The sequence below is a fragment of the Octopus sinensis genome, linkage group LG16 (genome assembly GCF_006345805.1).
Source record: "Octopus sinensis linkage group LG16, ASM634580v1, whole genome shotgun sequence".
NCBI classification, from domain to species: Eukaryota; Metazoa; Mollusca; class Cephalopoda; order Octopoda; family Octopodidae; genus Octopus; species Octopus sinensis.
Window position 1 is genome coordinate 37,367,536 of NC_043012.1, and position 17,903 is coordinate 37,385,438.

At 34.9% G+C, this 17,903-nt stretch overlaps 1 protein-coding gene across 4 annotated transcripts in view; it reads left to right on the forward strand.

The window, feature by feature from the left end:
* LOC115220459 (tyrosine-protein phosphatase vhp-1-like) overlaps positions 1–15,846 on the forward strand; it is an 87,397-nt gene extending 71,551 nt beyond the window's left edge. For 2 of the 4 annotated variants that reach the window (XM_029790586.2, XM_036510010.1), the window contains 3 exons: positions 637–687; positions 9,284–9,300; positions 15,483–15,846. In XM_029790586.2, coding sequence (XP_029646446.1) covers positions 637–687; positions 9,284–9,295 — 63 coding nt within the window. In that variant the 3' untranslated portion in view covers positions 9,296–9,300; positions 15,483–15,846. Of the gene's footprint in view, positions 1–636; positions 2,439–2,470; positions 3,966–9,283; positions 9,301–15,482 lie in introns of those variants that run through there. The other 2 variants (XR_005002504.1, XM_029790587.2) reach the window with 2 other exon arrangements.
* The last annotated feature ends 2,057 nt before the right edge of the window (positions 15,847–17,903 follow it).

The window sequence follows — 17,903 nt, forward strand, 5'->3', positions numbered from 1 at the left end:
TATTATTATTATTATTATTATTATTATTATTATTATCATGATTATTATTATTATTATTATTATTACTGATGGTTGTAAAATGTGAAGAGAATATCCTAAACAAATGAACAGGTTTATGTGACTTGCTTTCTATTTCCAAATAGTATTTGATAAAGTAGTAGAAAGCAGATAAGGAAGCATCGAGAAATCTGTAAACGAGTCTTCATTAATGATGGATCGCAAAATGAATTCAACTGTTAATAATAGGTTATAGGATATTGAGCTTAAAAAGTGGGGTGGTGGTGCAGCTTCTGGCTTTTTAAATACCCAAGGGGTTTTTTTTTTCCATCGAATATGTTGTCATCTAGTCTTTATAGCAGAATTCATTTTGAGATAAATCATAAATGAACACTTTACTCTTAGTGCTGTGGGTTCAATGTAAACTTCACCTGCTTGCAACCAGTTCTGCCCCTTAAAATCTGGTGAGCTCTGAATCCTGCGATGTCTTCCTGATTAAGAAGGAGAGACCGTTATTTCTTCTTCGGGCTTCCAAAGTAGAACTCCCACTTTTTCCGTACATTGATTCTGTTCTATGTTTGTTCTACGTTGATCTAAACCGTGATTCCTAATTGTCTATTGTTCCTCTATTTCTACCAGTACCACACGTCTGGAGATCTTCCTAATTTTTTTGACACATACATGCAAATGGTAAGTTGATGCAATTACTGCTGTTATCAGCTTATTCATCATCACCACCACCACCACCACCACCACCACTGCTGCCACCGCCGCCGCCGTTGTTGTTGCCATCATTGCCATTGTTATTATCAGCATCATCATCATCATAGCCATCTTCATAGTCATCTTCATTGCTGCTGTCGGTGAAACCCAGCACCACCGCCCTCCCATTTTCTGCCACTATCCCTACCCCCACCCTGCACAGTGGCAGACTCATTACTGCTCTTCAGTTGCCGTCTCCGTTTTGAATTTACTTGTTTTATTTATTTATTTTTTTTTTATTGTTTTGGTGTTTTAGAATTTATATTTCAATGTGAATAATCCTGCCAGAGCACTGTGATTATTATTATTATTATTATAATTATCATCGTTATCATTATCATCATCATTATCAATCATTATTATTATTATCATTATTATTAATATCATTATTATTATTGTGTTTGTGTCTTATGTAATACAATTCAAAAAATATATATTCATACTGGAATATTCAAAGCATAAAAATTGTTTCTGTGTGTGTGTGTGTGTGAGTGAATTCTTGGCAAATATGACAAATTATATTCATTGCATTTGAATTTGTCAAAAGCATCGCATTTGAAATGTTGGTAATGGCTTTATCGACTGACATTCAAGGAATAAAAATGCAAGGGTGCTTTTCGTTTCTGTAACCAATATAACGTATACCCCTAACCCTTTAGCTTCCACCAGTTATCTTCATTAACAAAGAATAAACAAGATATTTTGGTCGCTGGATTCTGTGATGTTCAACAATTTAAAATTTTGCATTGAACTGGGTTTGTAAGAGTTACTTTCCCTTTGTTGACTCTCTCTCTCTCTCTCTCCCCTACTTGTTTGGCCTCTGTTCCTTGTCTTCCTCGAAATATGGTGCAACTTTTTATCAAACAACACTTTATTGAACCTCGAAACAACTTCTTGTGAATATATTACCTTGTAGCATAGGTTGTGGTGCCTCAGTGCAGCAATGGCGACCCATGTGCCAAATGTATTGTGCCAGCCTCCAGTGCTCTTGTGAATCTGTGGTGAATTGTTTTTTTTGCCATGTCTATTATTTTGCAGCCATTCATAAAACATTCCAACATTGTATTGGGAATCGTGGTCATTGACATCTCCTGTCTTCCACACCGTTGTGCCTTAATCCATATGGTTGCAAAATAACCTTCACATCTGCACATTTTTTCACACATGATGCAATTTCGAACCATTCACACACACACACACTGATAGCAAATTAACTTCACACACACACATACACACGTTTGTAATATCAATAAACCCATTGGCTACCCTATACAAATGTTAAAAGCTGGCTAAATGTTGTTTTTTTTTTAATTAAATTTTTGCGGATGAAAATTTCTATTTTTATTTTATATTAAAAATTATTCTATATTTAAAATTGTTACCATTTGTTGCACTTGTTTAAAATTGTCCCATAGAAAATAAATATCGACAAAATAATACACTTAAAAATAAATATCTGCAATCTGTAACACATCTTTTATATATAAAAAAAAAATATTCTATTTTTGAAATTCACTTTTAGCTACAATTATCTTACTCTGTAATATATTTACAAAATTATTCCATGAAAAGTCACTTTGAGGAAAAGTTGTTTTGACAAAAAGTCATTTGATAAAAATTTGCTTAAAAAGAAATTTGAGAAAAGTTGTTTGATAAATGATTTTTTATCTTTTATGAGAGTCTAATTTCATTTAGTGCTATCTTTTATGAGAGTCTAATTTCATTTAGTGTTCACTGCTCCTAAGATTTTTACACCTTGTCAGCCTGCATTGATCACTTTAATCCTTGGTTACCATATTTCTTTTGAAGCACTTTGCCTTTGTTTCAATTAGTTTTATCAGTAATGACAAGTATTTTTGCTCTCATTAAGCTGATTTTGGAATATCAACATTAAATTTTGATTGAACATTTTCATTTAGCTCACTTTAAATATGTCTCATAGAACCAACAGCTGTTTCAAGAAGGTTGGTATTAAAAGGGTTAAAACGTTTGCCAAGTTTTTTAGTGATATTTTTATAATATTTATATCTCATGTGGAACAGAAATTTATGAGGAATTATAGTGTCTGTATGTATGTGTCTTTTATTTTCTCTGATTTTAAATCTATTTCTCCCAGGGTGAAGGAATGTTTTTTACCTGAAATACTTTAACCTAAAATTTTTGGATCAGCTATTTTTATAATTTTCTCTCTTTGTAATTCATGTATTATTTATTAACAAATTTTCACTAATAATAGATTATTTTATAACTAATAGTGTGTGTATCTTGTGCAAGACACTTTATTTCACATTGCTCCTATTCACTCAGCCGTAGAAATGAGTTGCGATGTCACTGGTGCCAAGTTGTATCGGCCTCTTTGTTTTTCCCTTGGATAACACCAGTGGCATGGAAAGGAGAGGCTGGTATGTGTGGGCGACTGCTGGTCTTCTATAAACAACCTTACCTGGGCTTGTGCCTCGGAGGGTAACTTTCTAGGTGCAATCCCATGGTCATTCATGACTGAAAAGGGTCTTTTTACCCTTTATATAAAATCAGTTGTTTATAAGTCGGAAAAAAGGCTCAGTCTAAAAATGTTTTGAGCAATAATATTTTATGTTGTCGTTGGTTATGACTGGTCAGAAAGCTGGCATTGTAGGTTCAACTGTTGAGAGTGAAGCGTCTTGGTCAGAGGAATTTGGTTCATTGTCTGCTTCTTCAATTGAGTTAGCCATCTGAATGTTCTAAGGAAAGTTTGGCTTTAATTAGCGAGTGTCCTCAAGTTGTGATTGTTGCTCATAAATTTGATTTCAATTGTCACATCTCTCAGTTGTTATTCCAAGCTGGAGTCATATTTTTTAAAATCATTTTTGAAAAATTAATTTTTGCTATTTTTCTGTGTAGTTGATGGTGGAGGTGTCCTGTATAACCATATTATATCTGTAGATGAGCCGCTATTAAAATATATACTTGATAGTCAATGTCATCTTACCGGAGAATATTGAATTTAATCATCAATTTGTAAATATATATATATATGTGCCTTATCATTTTCAAGTTTAACCATCATTAAAATTATAGTGTAATCTTTTGCTGAAATATTCCACACGGTGCCAAATCCCAAACTGAAATATGGCTATTCCCCAGGGTATAGGTTCTGATTTTATATTTTGAATTTTTGCTAATGATGGCGGTATGTTATTAAAATATATCAAGGAATGCAATTAACCCATTTTAAAAAAAAATTTTCCACAGACATCTATGTAGAATATATATATATATATATATATATATATATCCATGCAAACATGGGAAAGTGAATAATGAATTATGATAGTATATAAATGTATGTATGAATGAATGGATGAATGGTAAGCTATTTTATTGACCCCAAAACTTGAAATCACCATTTAATCTAGATCATCTAATTATTATTTTTTGGTTACCTTTGAATCTCTACCAAATTTGTCATAGAGGTATGTCCATGTATGTCCGTGTGTCTGTGTGTGTACATCTACACATGCATGAGAAAATACTGCCTGGGCTTTCTTATGTCATTCTTTTCTGAAGGCAACCAAAGGTTCCTGTCCACCCCCACCCACCCTCACCACTTTTTAAAAAGGAAAAAAAAAATGAAAAAGAAATTTCTGCAGACTTCACAGTGGTTTCCGAATTGTGTTTTATTCTCATCAGACTCAACACATATCAACACAAGAACCAGAACGTCAATTATCCTAACGAGATCTCTTTTTTTTTTTCTCTACCAATTAGCTCACACCATTCACCAGTTGTGAATTGGTAACGACAAGTGAAGGGGAGGGGCAGAGACCAGCCTATAGTAATACAAATCAATAATACTTGTTAATAATAATACAAAACCATAATAATAATGGTAATAATAATAATAATAATAATAATAATAACAACAACAATACTAGTAGTTCAGTAAATCTTAATATCTGATGTTCCATATCATCATCATCATTGTCATCATCCTCTAATGTCTGTCATCCATGCAGGCAGAGGTTAAATGGTTTGGCAGGAACTGACCAAGTAGAGGAGGGCTGCCTTGCTCCCTTTGGCATGGTTTCTACCCCTGGATGCCTTCCTTCCTGACACCAACTCTGCTACAGGGTGCACACGGTGCTTTCCTTTTTTTTTTTTCTTCTACTTGGCACCGGCTCTAGTGAGATTGCCGAGTAGCTCCCCAGGCAAGACCCCTTGATTGAGGGTGGGTGGGCATGGTAATGTGGGAAGTGGTTTTATGCTGGGTGTTCAGAAGCTGAAGTGTGAAAGAGGGACAGAAACAGGTGTCTTGCTGTAGGGGAGATATGTGGCCACCCTATCTGGAAAGGAAGGAAAGCAATGGTGATGATGAAGCATTAGGACTTACTTTCCATCTGTGTGTGAGTGTGTGTGTATATATATATGTATATATGTATGTATATTTATGTATATACAGGGTTGGCCAAAAGTCACCTGACAGCAAACCAAAATTCCATAAATATTTAATATTCAATTTTGTTTATTTATTCCGGCTATGAATGTTTGGTAATTGAAAGCTTTGAGTTAAAATCACCATTTTGTTTTTTCAACATTTGTCTATTTATTAGCAAAGTCTCATATAAAATAATGCTTTTGTTTTAATCTTGGAATTAAATGGGTTTTGATTTACTGTCAGGTGACTTTTGGCCAACCCTGTAAATGTGTGTGTGTGTGTGTGTATGTAGAGAAATATACATGAATACATACACAATTTGCTCCAAAACTATTCAGAAAATACTATTATCAACAATATATAAATTTATGACCCCCTTGGTTTGCAACTGTTTTACGTTCAAAATGGCCAGATCCAGCCTCTCACACCTACCCAACCATGTCACTCTAAAATAAACTATCACATCATCGAAGTCTCGTAGTTACGAGGATTATAAATGATTAATACAAAACTATGTGAATAAATAAGCATTACACTTGGTCAGATGATCCGAAGGCTGAAGGGTGGGTCAAGCCTTGGCCATCACACTAGGACCACGACCTGCAGTTGACATTTCTAGCCTTGACCAACGAGAAAACAGGTGTTTGCTTGATCAAACGTGTCCCAGTTCTCAAGAACAATTGTTTGAAGACAGCATTCTTTTACTGTTTTTTTTTTTTTTTTTTTTGTACTTGTTTCAGTCATTTGACTGCGGCCATGCTGGAGCACCGCCTTTAGAGTGGTGAAAGAGTACAGCAGGGATCACCACCATCCCCTGCCGGAGCCTCGTGGAGCTTTTAGGTGTTTTCGCTCAATAAACACACACAACGCCCGGTCTGGGAATCGAAAACGCGATCCTCCGACCGCAAGTCCGCTGCCCTAACCACTGGGCCATTGCGCCTCCACGTTTGTTGATGTTTGTTGATGTCTGTTGATGTCTGTTGGAGATTTTGTTTAGAAACTGCTCTAAAATTAATCTGCCATTTATTATGTTTTGCCAATGTGTGTGTGTGTGTTGTGTGTGTGTGTGTGTGTGTATGTAGAGAAATATACATGAATACATACACAATTTGCTCCAAAACTATTCAGAAAATACTATTATCAACAATATATAAATTTATGACCCCCTTGGTTTGCAACTGTTTTACGTTCAAAATGGCCAGATCCAGCCTCTCACACCTACCCAACCATGTCACTCTAAAATAAACTATCACATCATCGAAGTCTCGTAGTTACGAGGATTATAAATGATTAATACAAAACTATGTGAATAAATAAGCATTACACTTGGTCAGATGATCCGAAGGCTGAAGGGTGGGTCAAGCCTTGGCCATCACACTAGGACCACGACCTGCAGTTGACATTTCTAGCCTTGACCAACGAGAAAACAGGTGTTTGCTTGATCAAACGTGTCCCAGTTCTCAAGAACAATTGTTTGAAGACAGCATTCTTTTACTGTTTTTTTTTTTTTTTTTTGTACTTGTTTCAGTCATTTGACTGCGGCCATGCTGGAGCACCGCCTTTAGAGTGGTGAAAGAGTACAGCAGGGATCACCACCATCCCCTGCCGGAGCCTCGTGGAGCTTTTAGGTGTTTTCGCTCAATAAACACACACAACGCCCGGTCTGGGAATCGAAAACGCGATCCTCCGACCGCAAGTCCGCTGCCCTAACCACTGGGCCATTGCGCCTCCACGTTTGTTGATGTTTGTTGATGTCTGTTGATGTCTGTTGGAGATTTTGTTTAGAAACTGCTCTAAAATTAATCTGCCATTTATTATGTTTTGCCAATGTGTGTGTGTGTGTGTGTGTGTGTGTTTCAGTGAAGGTTTGTACTGTTGGATAAAGAATACGTATAAGGAAATGGCTTTCATTATTGTGAATGTGTCTGGAGAAACGAATGTTTTGAATTTGGAAGAACATTTGTCACTTTTGTTTGTGTGATGGTGATTGAAATGAAAATCAATAACAATGTTTATTGATACAATCCTTCAGTGATGGCCATGAAGAACTGCCAAAGTCAAGGAGCTAAGTTCACCAAAACTAACTCCTTCTTTCCTATGATTCTTGGGCTGATCAATGTGATGTGTTGTTCTCCATTTCTCCAACATGGAAGATGGTGCCATCGTGTAAGAGATTTTGCAGGAATGAGGTTGGTGTTGAATTAAGGAAGCATTGGTTCCCCTAATGAGCCAGGCTGTTGCCTCGTTGTAAAGTCTATAATGACAATGTTAATTAGACAAGTGTTGAAAACAACATATCAGAGAATAAGGAATCTTCCAAGAAGAACTTTGCTTTGATGAAATCTGTTTGGTACAAATAACACACATATGTTCATTCTTTGAGTCTTTTACTGGGAACCAATTTTTGCTAACATTTTTATTGACTCTGTATCCATTCGTTTTAGTAAGACACACACACACACATTTTCATTCTTTTACAGGGAACCGATATTTGCTAACACTTTTATTGACTCCGTAAGACCCTCCCACCCCACGCCCTCCCCCACAGTATATCTTGCGCATACAAGTGTATAAGTACGACTGCTACTGTTCAGTTTTGAGCTCTGCGTCGGTCATCATCGTCGTTCACTTGGCTTCCAGTTCTGTGGTTTGCTTCTGATGAGCAAACAGAGGAGGAATTGCGATGAAGATGGAGTTTACATAATTTTGTACCTCTGTAAGATAATGGCAGTGAAATGCTCCTCTGATGATCTGTTGTGGTCCCGCATCCAATTGCACTTGGAGAACAGCTTTTGGCAGCGGTTCCAGGCAACCACAATGGTGAAGTGTACGTTAGGAACGAATGATATAGACTTGGGTTTATTGTAATTTCTCCCATACATGCATATGTGTGTATGTGTGTGCTTGCATATGTATGTGTGTATGTATATGTATGTATATATATACATGCATATGTATGTTTATATATGTATATATATATATATATATATATATATATATACACACACATACACATCAATGCACATACATATATATATAAACTGAAAATGGTGTGACATTTCTTGGTAAATTTTCGGTTGGTGCCACAACCTTTTTTTTTTTTTTTTTATTTCACATTCCATTTCCTAATCTAAAAATCTACTTCGTTAACGGCGAGACAAAACATTCTGATATTTAATATCACTTGAATATATATATATACATATATATATATATTATATATATATATATATTATATATATATATATATATAATATATATATATATTATATATATATATATATATATACATATATATATATATATATATATACAGGGGAAAATAAAGATAAATGAAAATATAAACAAAAACAAAAAAAAACCCACTTACAAAGTGTCCCTAGGGACTTTGTCTTTCTTGCCCTGCTCAGTCTCTGAAAATATGATGTGTGATGGCAAATCTTGCCATGTTTTGTTTTTCTCTATTTTGTGTATTGGAATGTTTTTTTGGTGATTGTTTGATATAAATATATTCTGAATAAAAGCTTACAGAAACGATGTGAAAATCTATTGTTAATCCACATATACTTCATTCATATTATTTTATTTTATTATAATTGTTTTTGTTGTTGTTCTGTGTGTAGTTGTTATTTATATTTCAAATATTATCTCCTATCATCCATTGTACACATTCAGCTAAAACTAAACTAGTTTTGCTCTCTCCAACATTCTTTTCCTGTTTTTTTTTTTAAATTAAACAATAAAAAAAATAAATCTAAATAAAGCTTTTCAATTTGATGTTTTTTATCTGTTGTTTTTATTTTTATTTCATCTTATTTTCTTTTCTTTTAATCCATCAATTGTGGAAATGTTTCACTGTTACCAACATCTGAAGATTATGGCATTGATTTTAACACAAGAAGGTTAATTAAGCCTTTCCTCATTCTCTACAGAATATCTCCAAATGAATTTAAATAATTTTGCACATCCAACTCCTGTTGAATTTCCAATTCTTAGATTTTTCTTAAAATCAGTGAAAACATTTGCCTTTTTATATTTTTATGATTTCTATTAACAATCCACATCTTGACCCCGTGATTTGACCTTCTCTTTCTATTTATCACAACGTAGCCACCACGATGACTTCGGTGAGTATTAACCCCTACATTTCCACTTTTACAAAATTCATTAGGAATAAAGTAAAAACCTCTTATGTTTTTAATTCACATTTCTTATTTTTATGTTTATATTTTGCTTCTTTTCTTTGTTTGTGTACCATTTCTTATTTTTTCAAGTTTTTTTCTTCAAAAAATATTCCAACATTTCATTAGATCTGTCTCTTTATTATCTTAAGTTTGTTGTTGTTGTTGCTGTTGTTATCCACTTTGCCGCCGTGTATTCATTAGCCAGCATGTTTGTAGTTCGTTAAAGTGGTGCTAATTACTGAGTTAACCTATTGTTTGATATTGTTTTACACCCCCACCTCCACCCCACCCCCTTAGCTTCTCTAGAAATGGTTTTTGTTGCAACTATTGGTTCACAGAAGGATTCCACCTTTGTTCCTACTTTGACGCAGAGAACTTAACGTAAGCATGGAACCTGTCATCAGCCAGGCAGCCTGAAGCAGGCAACAGTTTGCACCTTAACTGAGACTACAGTAAAATCTACATTTATACATACAATTGAGTGATTGGGCGGAGGGGTAGCACCAGCTTCGTATTCCAGGCTTCGTACTTTTTAGCAAATTGTGAAGAAATAGCAAAACAAAAAAAAAAAAAAAAAAAAAAAAGCACAATAATGATGATGAGAATGGAAGTTGGTTGGAAGTGAAAGCTGCAGTTGACTGAAGAAACTTTGGAAATCCAGCAATTCCAAAGATATTAGGTATTTCATATACATTAGTTACATGTCAAAAGATCTTGATATAGAGACATGATATAGTTGGGGCCAGTTTTAATGTGATAGAATGCTCTTCATCATCATCATCATCATCATTGTTTAGCGTCCGCTTTCCATGCTAGCATGGGTTGGACGGTTCAACTGGGGTCTGGGAAGCCAGAAGGCTGCACCAGGCCCAGTCTGATCTGGCAGTGTTTCTACGGCTGGATGCCCTTCCTAACACCAACCACTCCATGAGTGTAGTGAGTGCTTTTTACGTGCCACCCGCACAGGTGCCAGACGGAGCTGGCAAACGGCCACGGACAGATGGTGCTTTTTTTACGTGCCACCAGCACGGGGGCCAGGCGATCCATTAAAAACCTTGAGAGGGAACTTTCTTAGACCAAGGCTTTACTGACAAAGTAGAATAAAGATGAATCACATCTGAAGTTGTTTCTAATGATCAGAATCATTCCTGACTAAATTCTACTTTTAATTGAAATTTCCCAAGTTGTCTCCCTTGATTTTTTGGCCAGAATTGTTAACATTTTGATTTATTTTTCTCAGTAATACATGTGTTTCCTTCTAATGTATTGCCTCACTCTATTAATTATGTTAGCACTGGTTTCACCGTAATTAAGACACCCTTCTAGTAATTTTTTCTATTTTGATAATAATGTTGGTAGTTCCTGTAACATAGTAGTAGTAGTAGCAGCAGTAAAGTAGTCCATTTTTAATCTAGTTGGAACTGTTGTGACATCATCTTGTCACCAATTCCAAAGTAATTGTCTTGGATATTGCAAGAGCTATTTCAAAATGGAAGTAGAAATGGTAAATGCCTATGCTGAACCAATGAAGCACCATTCTGCTGTTAGATTTCTTCAGCTCTGTTAAAATGGTTATAAATCAACAAAGGAACTGTTTGGTGAGTTGCTCAGTTTGCTAGAAATGACAGCTAAATCTCTCTCTGAAAATGATACTCTACAAGAATGATACATTGGGTAATGTACTCCTAGATGCACTATGCCTTACAAATTAATGGAATTATCATGACTTCTTTTGACCATTGTTCTGTTCATTGCCATTCTATGCATTTGGTCCTTAACTACCGATAGCTTCATAAAGAACCCCTCTGTGATATATAGCATACTTTGGGCTTCTGAACCTAGTGGGGCCTGCCACTCCGCAGGTCTGGTTGGCGCCAGTTATTTCCAGATCTTTCTTGGATAAGTCAGCTATAACTGATTTCTTATCGTGGAAGAAGCAGTCTATTTCAGTATTGGGTTGGTTCTTCAATTATTGACCTCCAGAGGGCGAATGGTAAAGTTCACCATGGTGGTATTTGAATTTGGAGCACCAAGATTGGGAATGAATGTTGCAAGACAGTCTAAAATGACTTTAGCAATTCTTCAGAAATGGATGATTCCAATGGACATTTCTGTCTGGTACCAGCTTTGGGAGTTGGTTGTGGTTATGTTCTGACCTTTCAACATTCAGATTCCTGTCAAATGCATTGTCTTGTAGCTTTCAGGTTTCACTGATGTAATTGTTTATTTTTAGAATGACATAGTAGGGTAGGTGTGAGGGATCAGATCTGGCCAGTTTGAACATAAAACAGAATATTTGGACCCTGGATTTGGCTGGTTTCAATAGCAGAGGGAGGTTTGGACCCAATTGAGTAGATCCTCAATCAAAGCCATTCTGGCCATGACCACCCAATCTTCTTCAGAATATATGTAGGACAACATTGTTAAACAAATGATTATTTTCTTTAGATGGTAGGATGTGATTTGAAAAAGATTTAGCTGTTATTTCTAGCAGATCATGTGACCAGTTGAACACTAAAACTTTTCAGTCACTTAGAGTTGTTTCGTGTTTGTTTTGCTATATTTTGCAGTTCATATTTTGTTTGTTTACCATTCGTTTGTTTTTGCACACCAGGTGGCACTGTTGTTTCTCAACGCAATAACTCTGAAACAGTTATTATATTCAATTGCTTTGTTTCCATAGTAACAACAGCTCCCTTCTTTAATACCATTTCCTTGGTTTCTGAAATTATTATTATGATTATGTCAGCACAACAGGTAAAATGTTTATTGGTATTTCACCTGTCTTTACCTTCTGAACTCATATTCCACTGATGTCAGCTTTACCTTTCAGGCTGGGGTCAATGGGATCAACTGACCTCCTCCCCCAAAATTCCAGGCCTTTTGCCTGTAGTCAAAAGGATTATTAATTATAATTGTTGTTATTAAGATGGAAGGGCTTGCAAAAGCATTAGAACATGGAAGGCCCCCATTTTTCTGTTGCTTTGGGGCACCAGATTATGAAGACCAGGGATGCTGTTGGGTATGCTTGCTTCCACACAATGCTACAGGGAAAATAATGACTATGAAATTATAAAGATGAGGGACATTTAACAAAGAAAAATGGTCTTTTGTGGAAGTTTTAGGGGATTAACGATCTGGAAACATGTTTAATTAGTTTCAAGTAGATAGTAATTTAAATCAATTAGTGTTACATTAAAAACTGTGAATTAAGTCTAATATCAAACCTCGTTAATTACAGGTGAAATCTTTTGCTGACGAATTGAAGAGATCGCTATTATAGTTTATTGTTGCATTTGCATGTTGTCTTTTTTGTTTACAGTATTATTAATTAATTGGTTTACCTTTTAATTAAGTGGCTCTACTTGATCACCTCCCTTTCTCCTTGTCCTCAAGACATAGGATTCTTTTGGGATTCAGTACAGTTGGTCGTCATAACACCTTTGATCTTTAGGTTAGCTCAGTCAGGGCTGTCCTGGAGCTAAATAACAACAACAACAGATCTAAGCAGTTGTACTGAAACTAAAAACCACTATGAGAAGGATGAGACCAGTAGAACTGACCTGGGGCTAAACAATAACAACAGCTGTACTGAAGTGAAAAGACCATTGGGACAGGATGGAGACCAGTGTCTGGCTGCTGTCTGTTTTGGCTTATATTTTTGATTAGATCTTGTACCATGTTTAAATGAGTCATGGACTGAGTCTGTTACACAAAAAAAACAGTAAGATTCTGTACGAATTTGTCGAGATTCGCTAAGAAGGCATTGTTTGATGTAAATCTGCGACTATGGTGCAAGATATTTGTCTTAGAGACTGCACCACGGAATTGAACCCCAACCATGTTTTTAGGAAGTACCTATTTCTTAACCATTCACTGATGCCCTTCAGTACCATTCTGAAAGCCTTCCTCAGAAATCCATTTTACAGAATTAATATATTACACCTGAAAATAGTTTGTGTTCAAAGCCAGGTTTAAGCCCTGGGTTACCTAATTAGGTTCAGTGGATGTCAAGGAATGTGAGTCTGTCGAGCACCAAGCAGTGACACAGCACCATTTGACAACTAATTGACCTGGCTAATTTCCTCAGCACTGTAAAAATGGTCATTAGCCAACAAAGGGACCCTTCTTAGGGTTGCTTGATTTGTTAGGAATAGCAGCCAAATCTCCCCCAATTTTGGCTAATTTAATGGTACTATTGCAGCTAACCTTATATAAACTGCCCTGCACTAATGTACCATCTACAGACTCCCTATTCTACCCTTTTGCTACAAATCTACCTGGGGCCACCCTTGTTTCTTTGATACAAACTCTCTGTTTCAAAGTGATCCAAAAGTCTTTCATCAAAATTTCATGTAGATTTGTATTCCAAACCCTAAACCCTTCATTATTTTAAGAAGTAATTGAAATAAGGGTATTGTATTTCAGTGGAAACGGTAACGAGGGGATTAAGGCAATCTAAATTAAAATTTCATGTTAATCTATGATCCAAAGACTGCCTTAATAAGAACAATGTCGTTTTTCTTAAATTCCTTATTTTCAAAATTGATTTAAAATAAATGAGAAATATTTTAACAAGAATATACCATCTTTATGGTAAGAGAAAGGACAAGAAGTGATTTTAGTTAAAGATCTCTCTGGAGGATAATTCTGATTAAGCTAATCTAAGACTAATACGGAGGTGATTGAGTTAGTCCTGGATTTATTTCTAAATGTTTGTTTTTATTTAAATTTTTTTTTGCTTTCGTGTTTTATTAAAAAGAATGTTATTTTCCCAACACAGTTGATGTTTCCTTTGAGGATTGCAAATGTTTGAATCTGGAATTATTTAAATTGTTTTAACGTTTTATTTTAAATAACAATAAATATTTCAAATTCTTTTTTCTCTGAATCACTAACTACGATAAAGTTTAGGAATTATTGAATTGAAGTAAAAAAAATTTTAAATTAACGATAACAAGGTCTTCTTTTTGCTTAGATATTAAAACAAATAATGCCCCTCAGTTAAAGAGCGCATTGAGTTACCTCCCTTGAGCACATGTGTGACCTGAGTTGCCTCCCCTACCAATTTATGCTATTTTTTTTTAAGAGGCCGAGTCGTCTTTCCTTCTCAGCATTATTAATTAAACAAATGATTATTTCTGCTCATTAAGAGCAGGAATGTAATCAAACAAAATTTGCTAGCTGACTACATTAAATAGGTCAGCCCTTAGTTTACTATTTGGCTATCATTCAGCGCGTGATCCCTGCACATTTTCCCTGGTTTCGTAATAATTATTGCATTCAGCATTATGGGCCTTGCATCAGCCCCCAACGCTATTTGGCCGTGGTTGTTAGGGTTCAATTCCCAACCACGTCGTCCGTAATCTGGAGTTTTAATTGCTCAGCCATTGTATCTGCTCCTGAATGTACCAATGGCCAACGGTAATTACGAAACAGCACACCTCTGTACAGGTAGAGACTGATACACATTCATCAGTTTTCTAGGCTTTCCCAATGAAGAAGACATTGTTTTCAATGTCTTGTACCTTTTTCACACAAACATACATCCACGTTTCATTACATATATATATAAAGCACAAAAAATACAACAATGCGAGGACGTGGAACAAATACAGTATTATTGGACGCTCAGGAAAGAAGGAGGGTTTAACGTTTCAAGCGGAGCTCTTCGTCGGAAACATAGGAGAAGGAAAGATCCAGAGAAGGGAAGACAGAGGGAAAAAAAAATCGCCAACGGTACACACGAGGTCACATTATATATATAAATTATATATATTATATTATATATATATATAAATATATAAATATATACCTGTTTTTAGAAGAATAATGTATTAAACTTTTAACGAGGGAAAGGTTGACTGGATCATCCGATTGTCTGTAACTTTGAAGTCATTGTCGACCTTTTTAAACGTTTAATGTATCTTCATATCTAAAAAGTATTAAATAATCCTTCACTTTAATCTTCGATAGTCTTGCATTGAAAACAGACATCAATATATAAGTGTGTGTGTGTGTGTGTGTTTGTGTGTGTATTTATAAATATGTATCTGGTATTTGTATTTATTTATTGTATGTGTAATTAATGAGTTCAATTGCTTATCGTTTTAATTTATATTCAGCTTTCAGAACCTGGCACCTTCTTTGGTGAAGTTCTCTATTGGGCTGTAACAGCTACAACCCCGGCATCTTACTATGGCAGCATGACTAGTGAAGATTTCTCAGTTGAAAGAAACAGTGTTACTCTCTCTCTCTCTCTCTTTCTCTCTTTCTGTCTTTCTCACACGTACACTCACCAATGGCACGGACAGAACTGATCATCTAAACTCTGGCGCTAACGCAGAGTATCAGTTGTTAATGCAGTTTTTCTAGCAATTACTGTTATCTCAGAGTTTTCTATTTAAGAAGATATTTGAAAAGAAAAGAAAAGAAAAGAAGAAAAAAAAACCCTCAAACAAACAAAAAAAAAGAAAGGAAAAAAGAAAACAATCATAAATTTATCTTCATATTTTCGTTTGTTTTTTTGTCATTAGCTACACATTTTTTTGTTTCAATCATTTGAAAAAAAAAAATTTTTTTTAACACCAAAGGAAAACCTGGCAGTATTTTGAACGTGGACCAACGGTCATCTGTTACCTCACACACACACACACACACACACACACACACACTGAAGGAAAATATAACTTATTCTATTCATCATTTCTTTTATACTTCAATTAACACACACATGTTGAAATAAAATAGCAAAATATGACATCTGTGGTGATACCATCATGAATAATAATAATAATAATAACAATAATAATAATAATAATACTAATAATGATAATATATAAAAAAGAACATGCATATTTCATCCTACAAAAAGGGCCGAGAGTTGGAACTTCATCAAGCTCTATGTGCCTCCAGCTCTTCTCACTTTCATCCACTCTTGCTCTCTTTCTCTCTCTCTCTCTCTATTTATATCTACCTATCTACCTTTTAATCTATCTTCCTTTATTTTCTCTCTTTCCCCTCCTTTCTCTCTCTCTATATATCTCTCTCTCTCTCTCTATCTATCTCTCACTCTCTCTCCTCTCTCATACACAGCCACACACACACATGCAAGCATGCATACACTCATACAGACAACCAGGCACATGCATATACAACACTCTGACTTCACCCCCCCCCTGTAATCTTCTCCGCTCTGTCTGTCTGTCGACATGACAACCCACCCTCTCCATCTCCCCATGTCTGTGTGTCACATCAACCATTTGTTTGGATGGAAGCACATTGCATCTACTCCAGAGTTTTGTCTCTAAACACAATGGGACGAATGACAACAACAACAACAACAACACAACAAAAGAAACAACAAAAAACAAACAAACAAACAAAAAAAAACCAATCAGATTTCATTCTTTTCACTTTTCTTTCTTAAAACTCTTGTTGCGACATCATTTTTTTTTTTTTTTGGAAAAGTAACATTGAAGTAAAAGAAAAAAAAAAGCAAGAGAAAAAGTTTGTAAAAATGAAAGAAAGAAAGAACTATTAATCAATGTGACTCCCCTGCCCCCACCCCCCACCACCATCTCGAAGAATTAACGCAACAACAACAACAGCAACAAACCTCTGCCTCCCTATTTCCAGGCATCTCCTCTTTACGCGGAGGAGTGCCATTATTCTCAAAGAAAACTGTCTACTACTACTACTACTACTACTACCACCACCACCACTACTCCACATGAAAACTTTTTCTACTCTTATATTATTATATATATATGAACTTCTTAGAAATGGATATTTCTGTATTTTATTATAATCCAAAAACTTAGTTTAGACACAAATTTTTTTATATATGGAGAAAAAAAACAAACCAAACACAATAAATAAAAATGCGAAAAAAAAACTCCAAAAAAAAATCAAGAAATTTTCAAATAATAATAATAATAATAATAATGATAATAATAATAATGATAACACTACTACTACTACTAATAATAAATAAATGATATTATTATTGATAATAATAATAATAATAATCGTAATAGTCATGTAAGAAACTTTGAAAAGAAAATGTAAAATAAACAAACAAAAGAAAAAGGGCAAAATTCAGAGATTTTCGTTATTTAAGACAGTCTTGAAGTCAGCCAAGAGCAATAATAATAAATAAATAAATATATATATTATTGCTTTCATATATACATCATCTTTATCATTGAGTTACTCCAAGACTGTTCCATGCGTGGAACTAATACATCTTATATTCCTGAGCCATATTAGATGCTAATAGCAGAGATTTTTTATTTCCCTCTCATAAACTCAAAGTTCTTCATTAACCATTTTTTCATTATCTCAGTTTTTTTTTTTCCAATTTTTTTTCCTATACTAGTCATGTTTATCTATTGTTTTTTTTATTATTTATGTATATGAAAAGGCAAAAACAAAAACTTTGCTGACATTCAATGGGAAAAGTAAAGATTTGTAATAGTAACGTAAATACCTATGGCAGTGCCCCAGCATGGCCACAGCCTTTCGACTGGGAACAACACATAAAG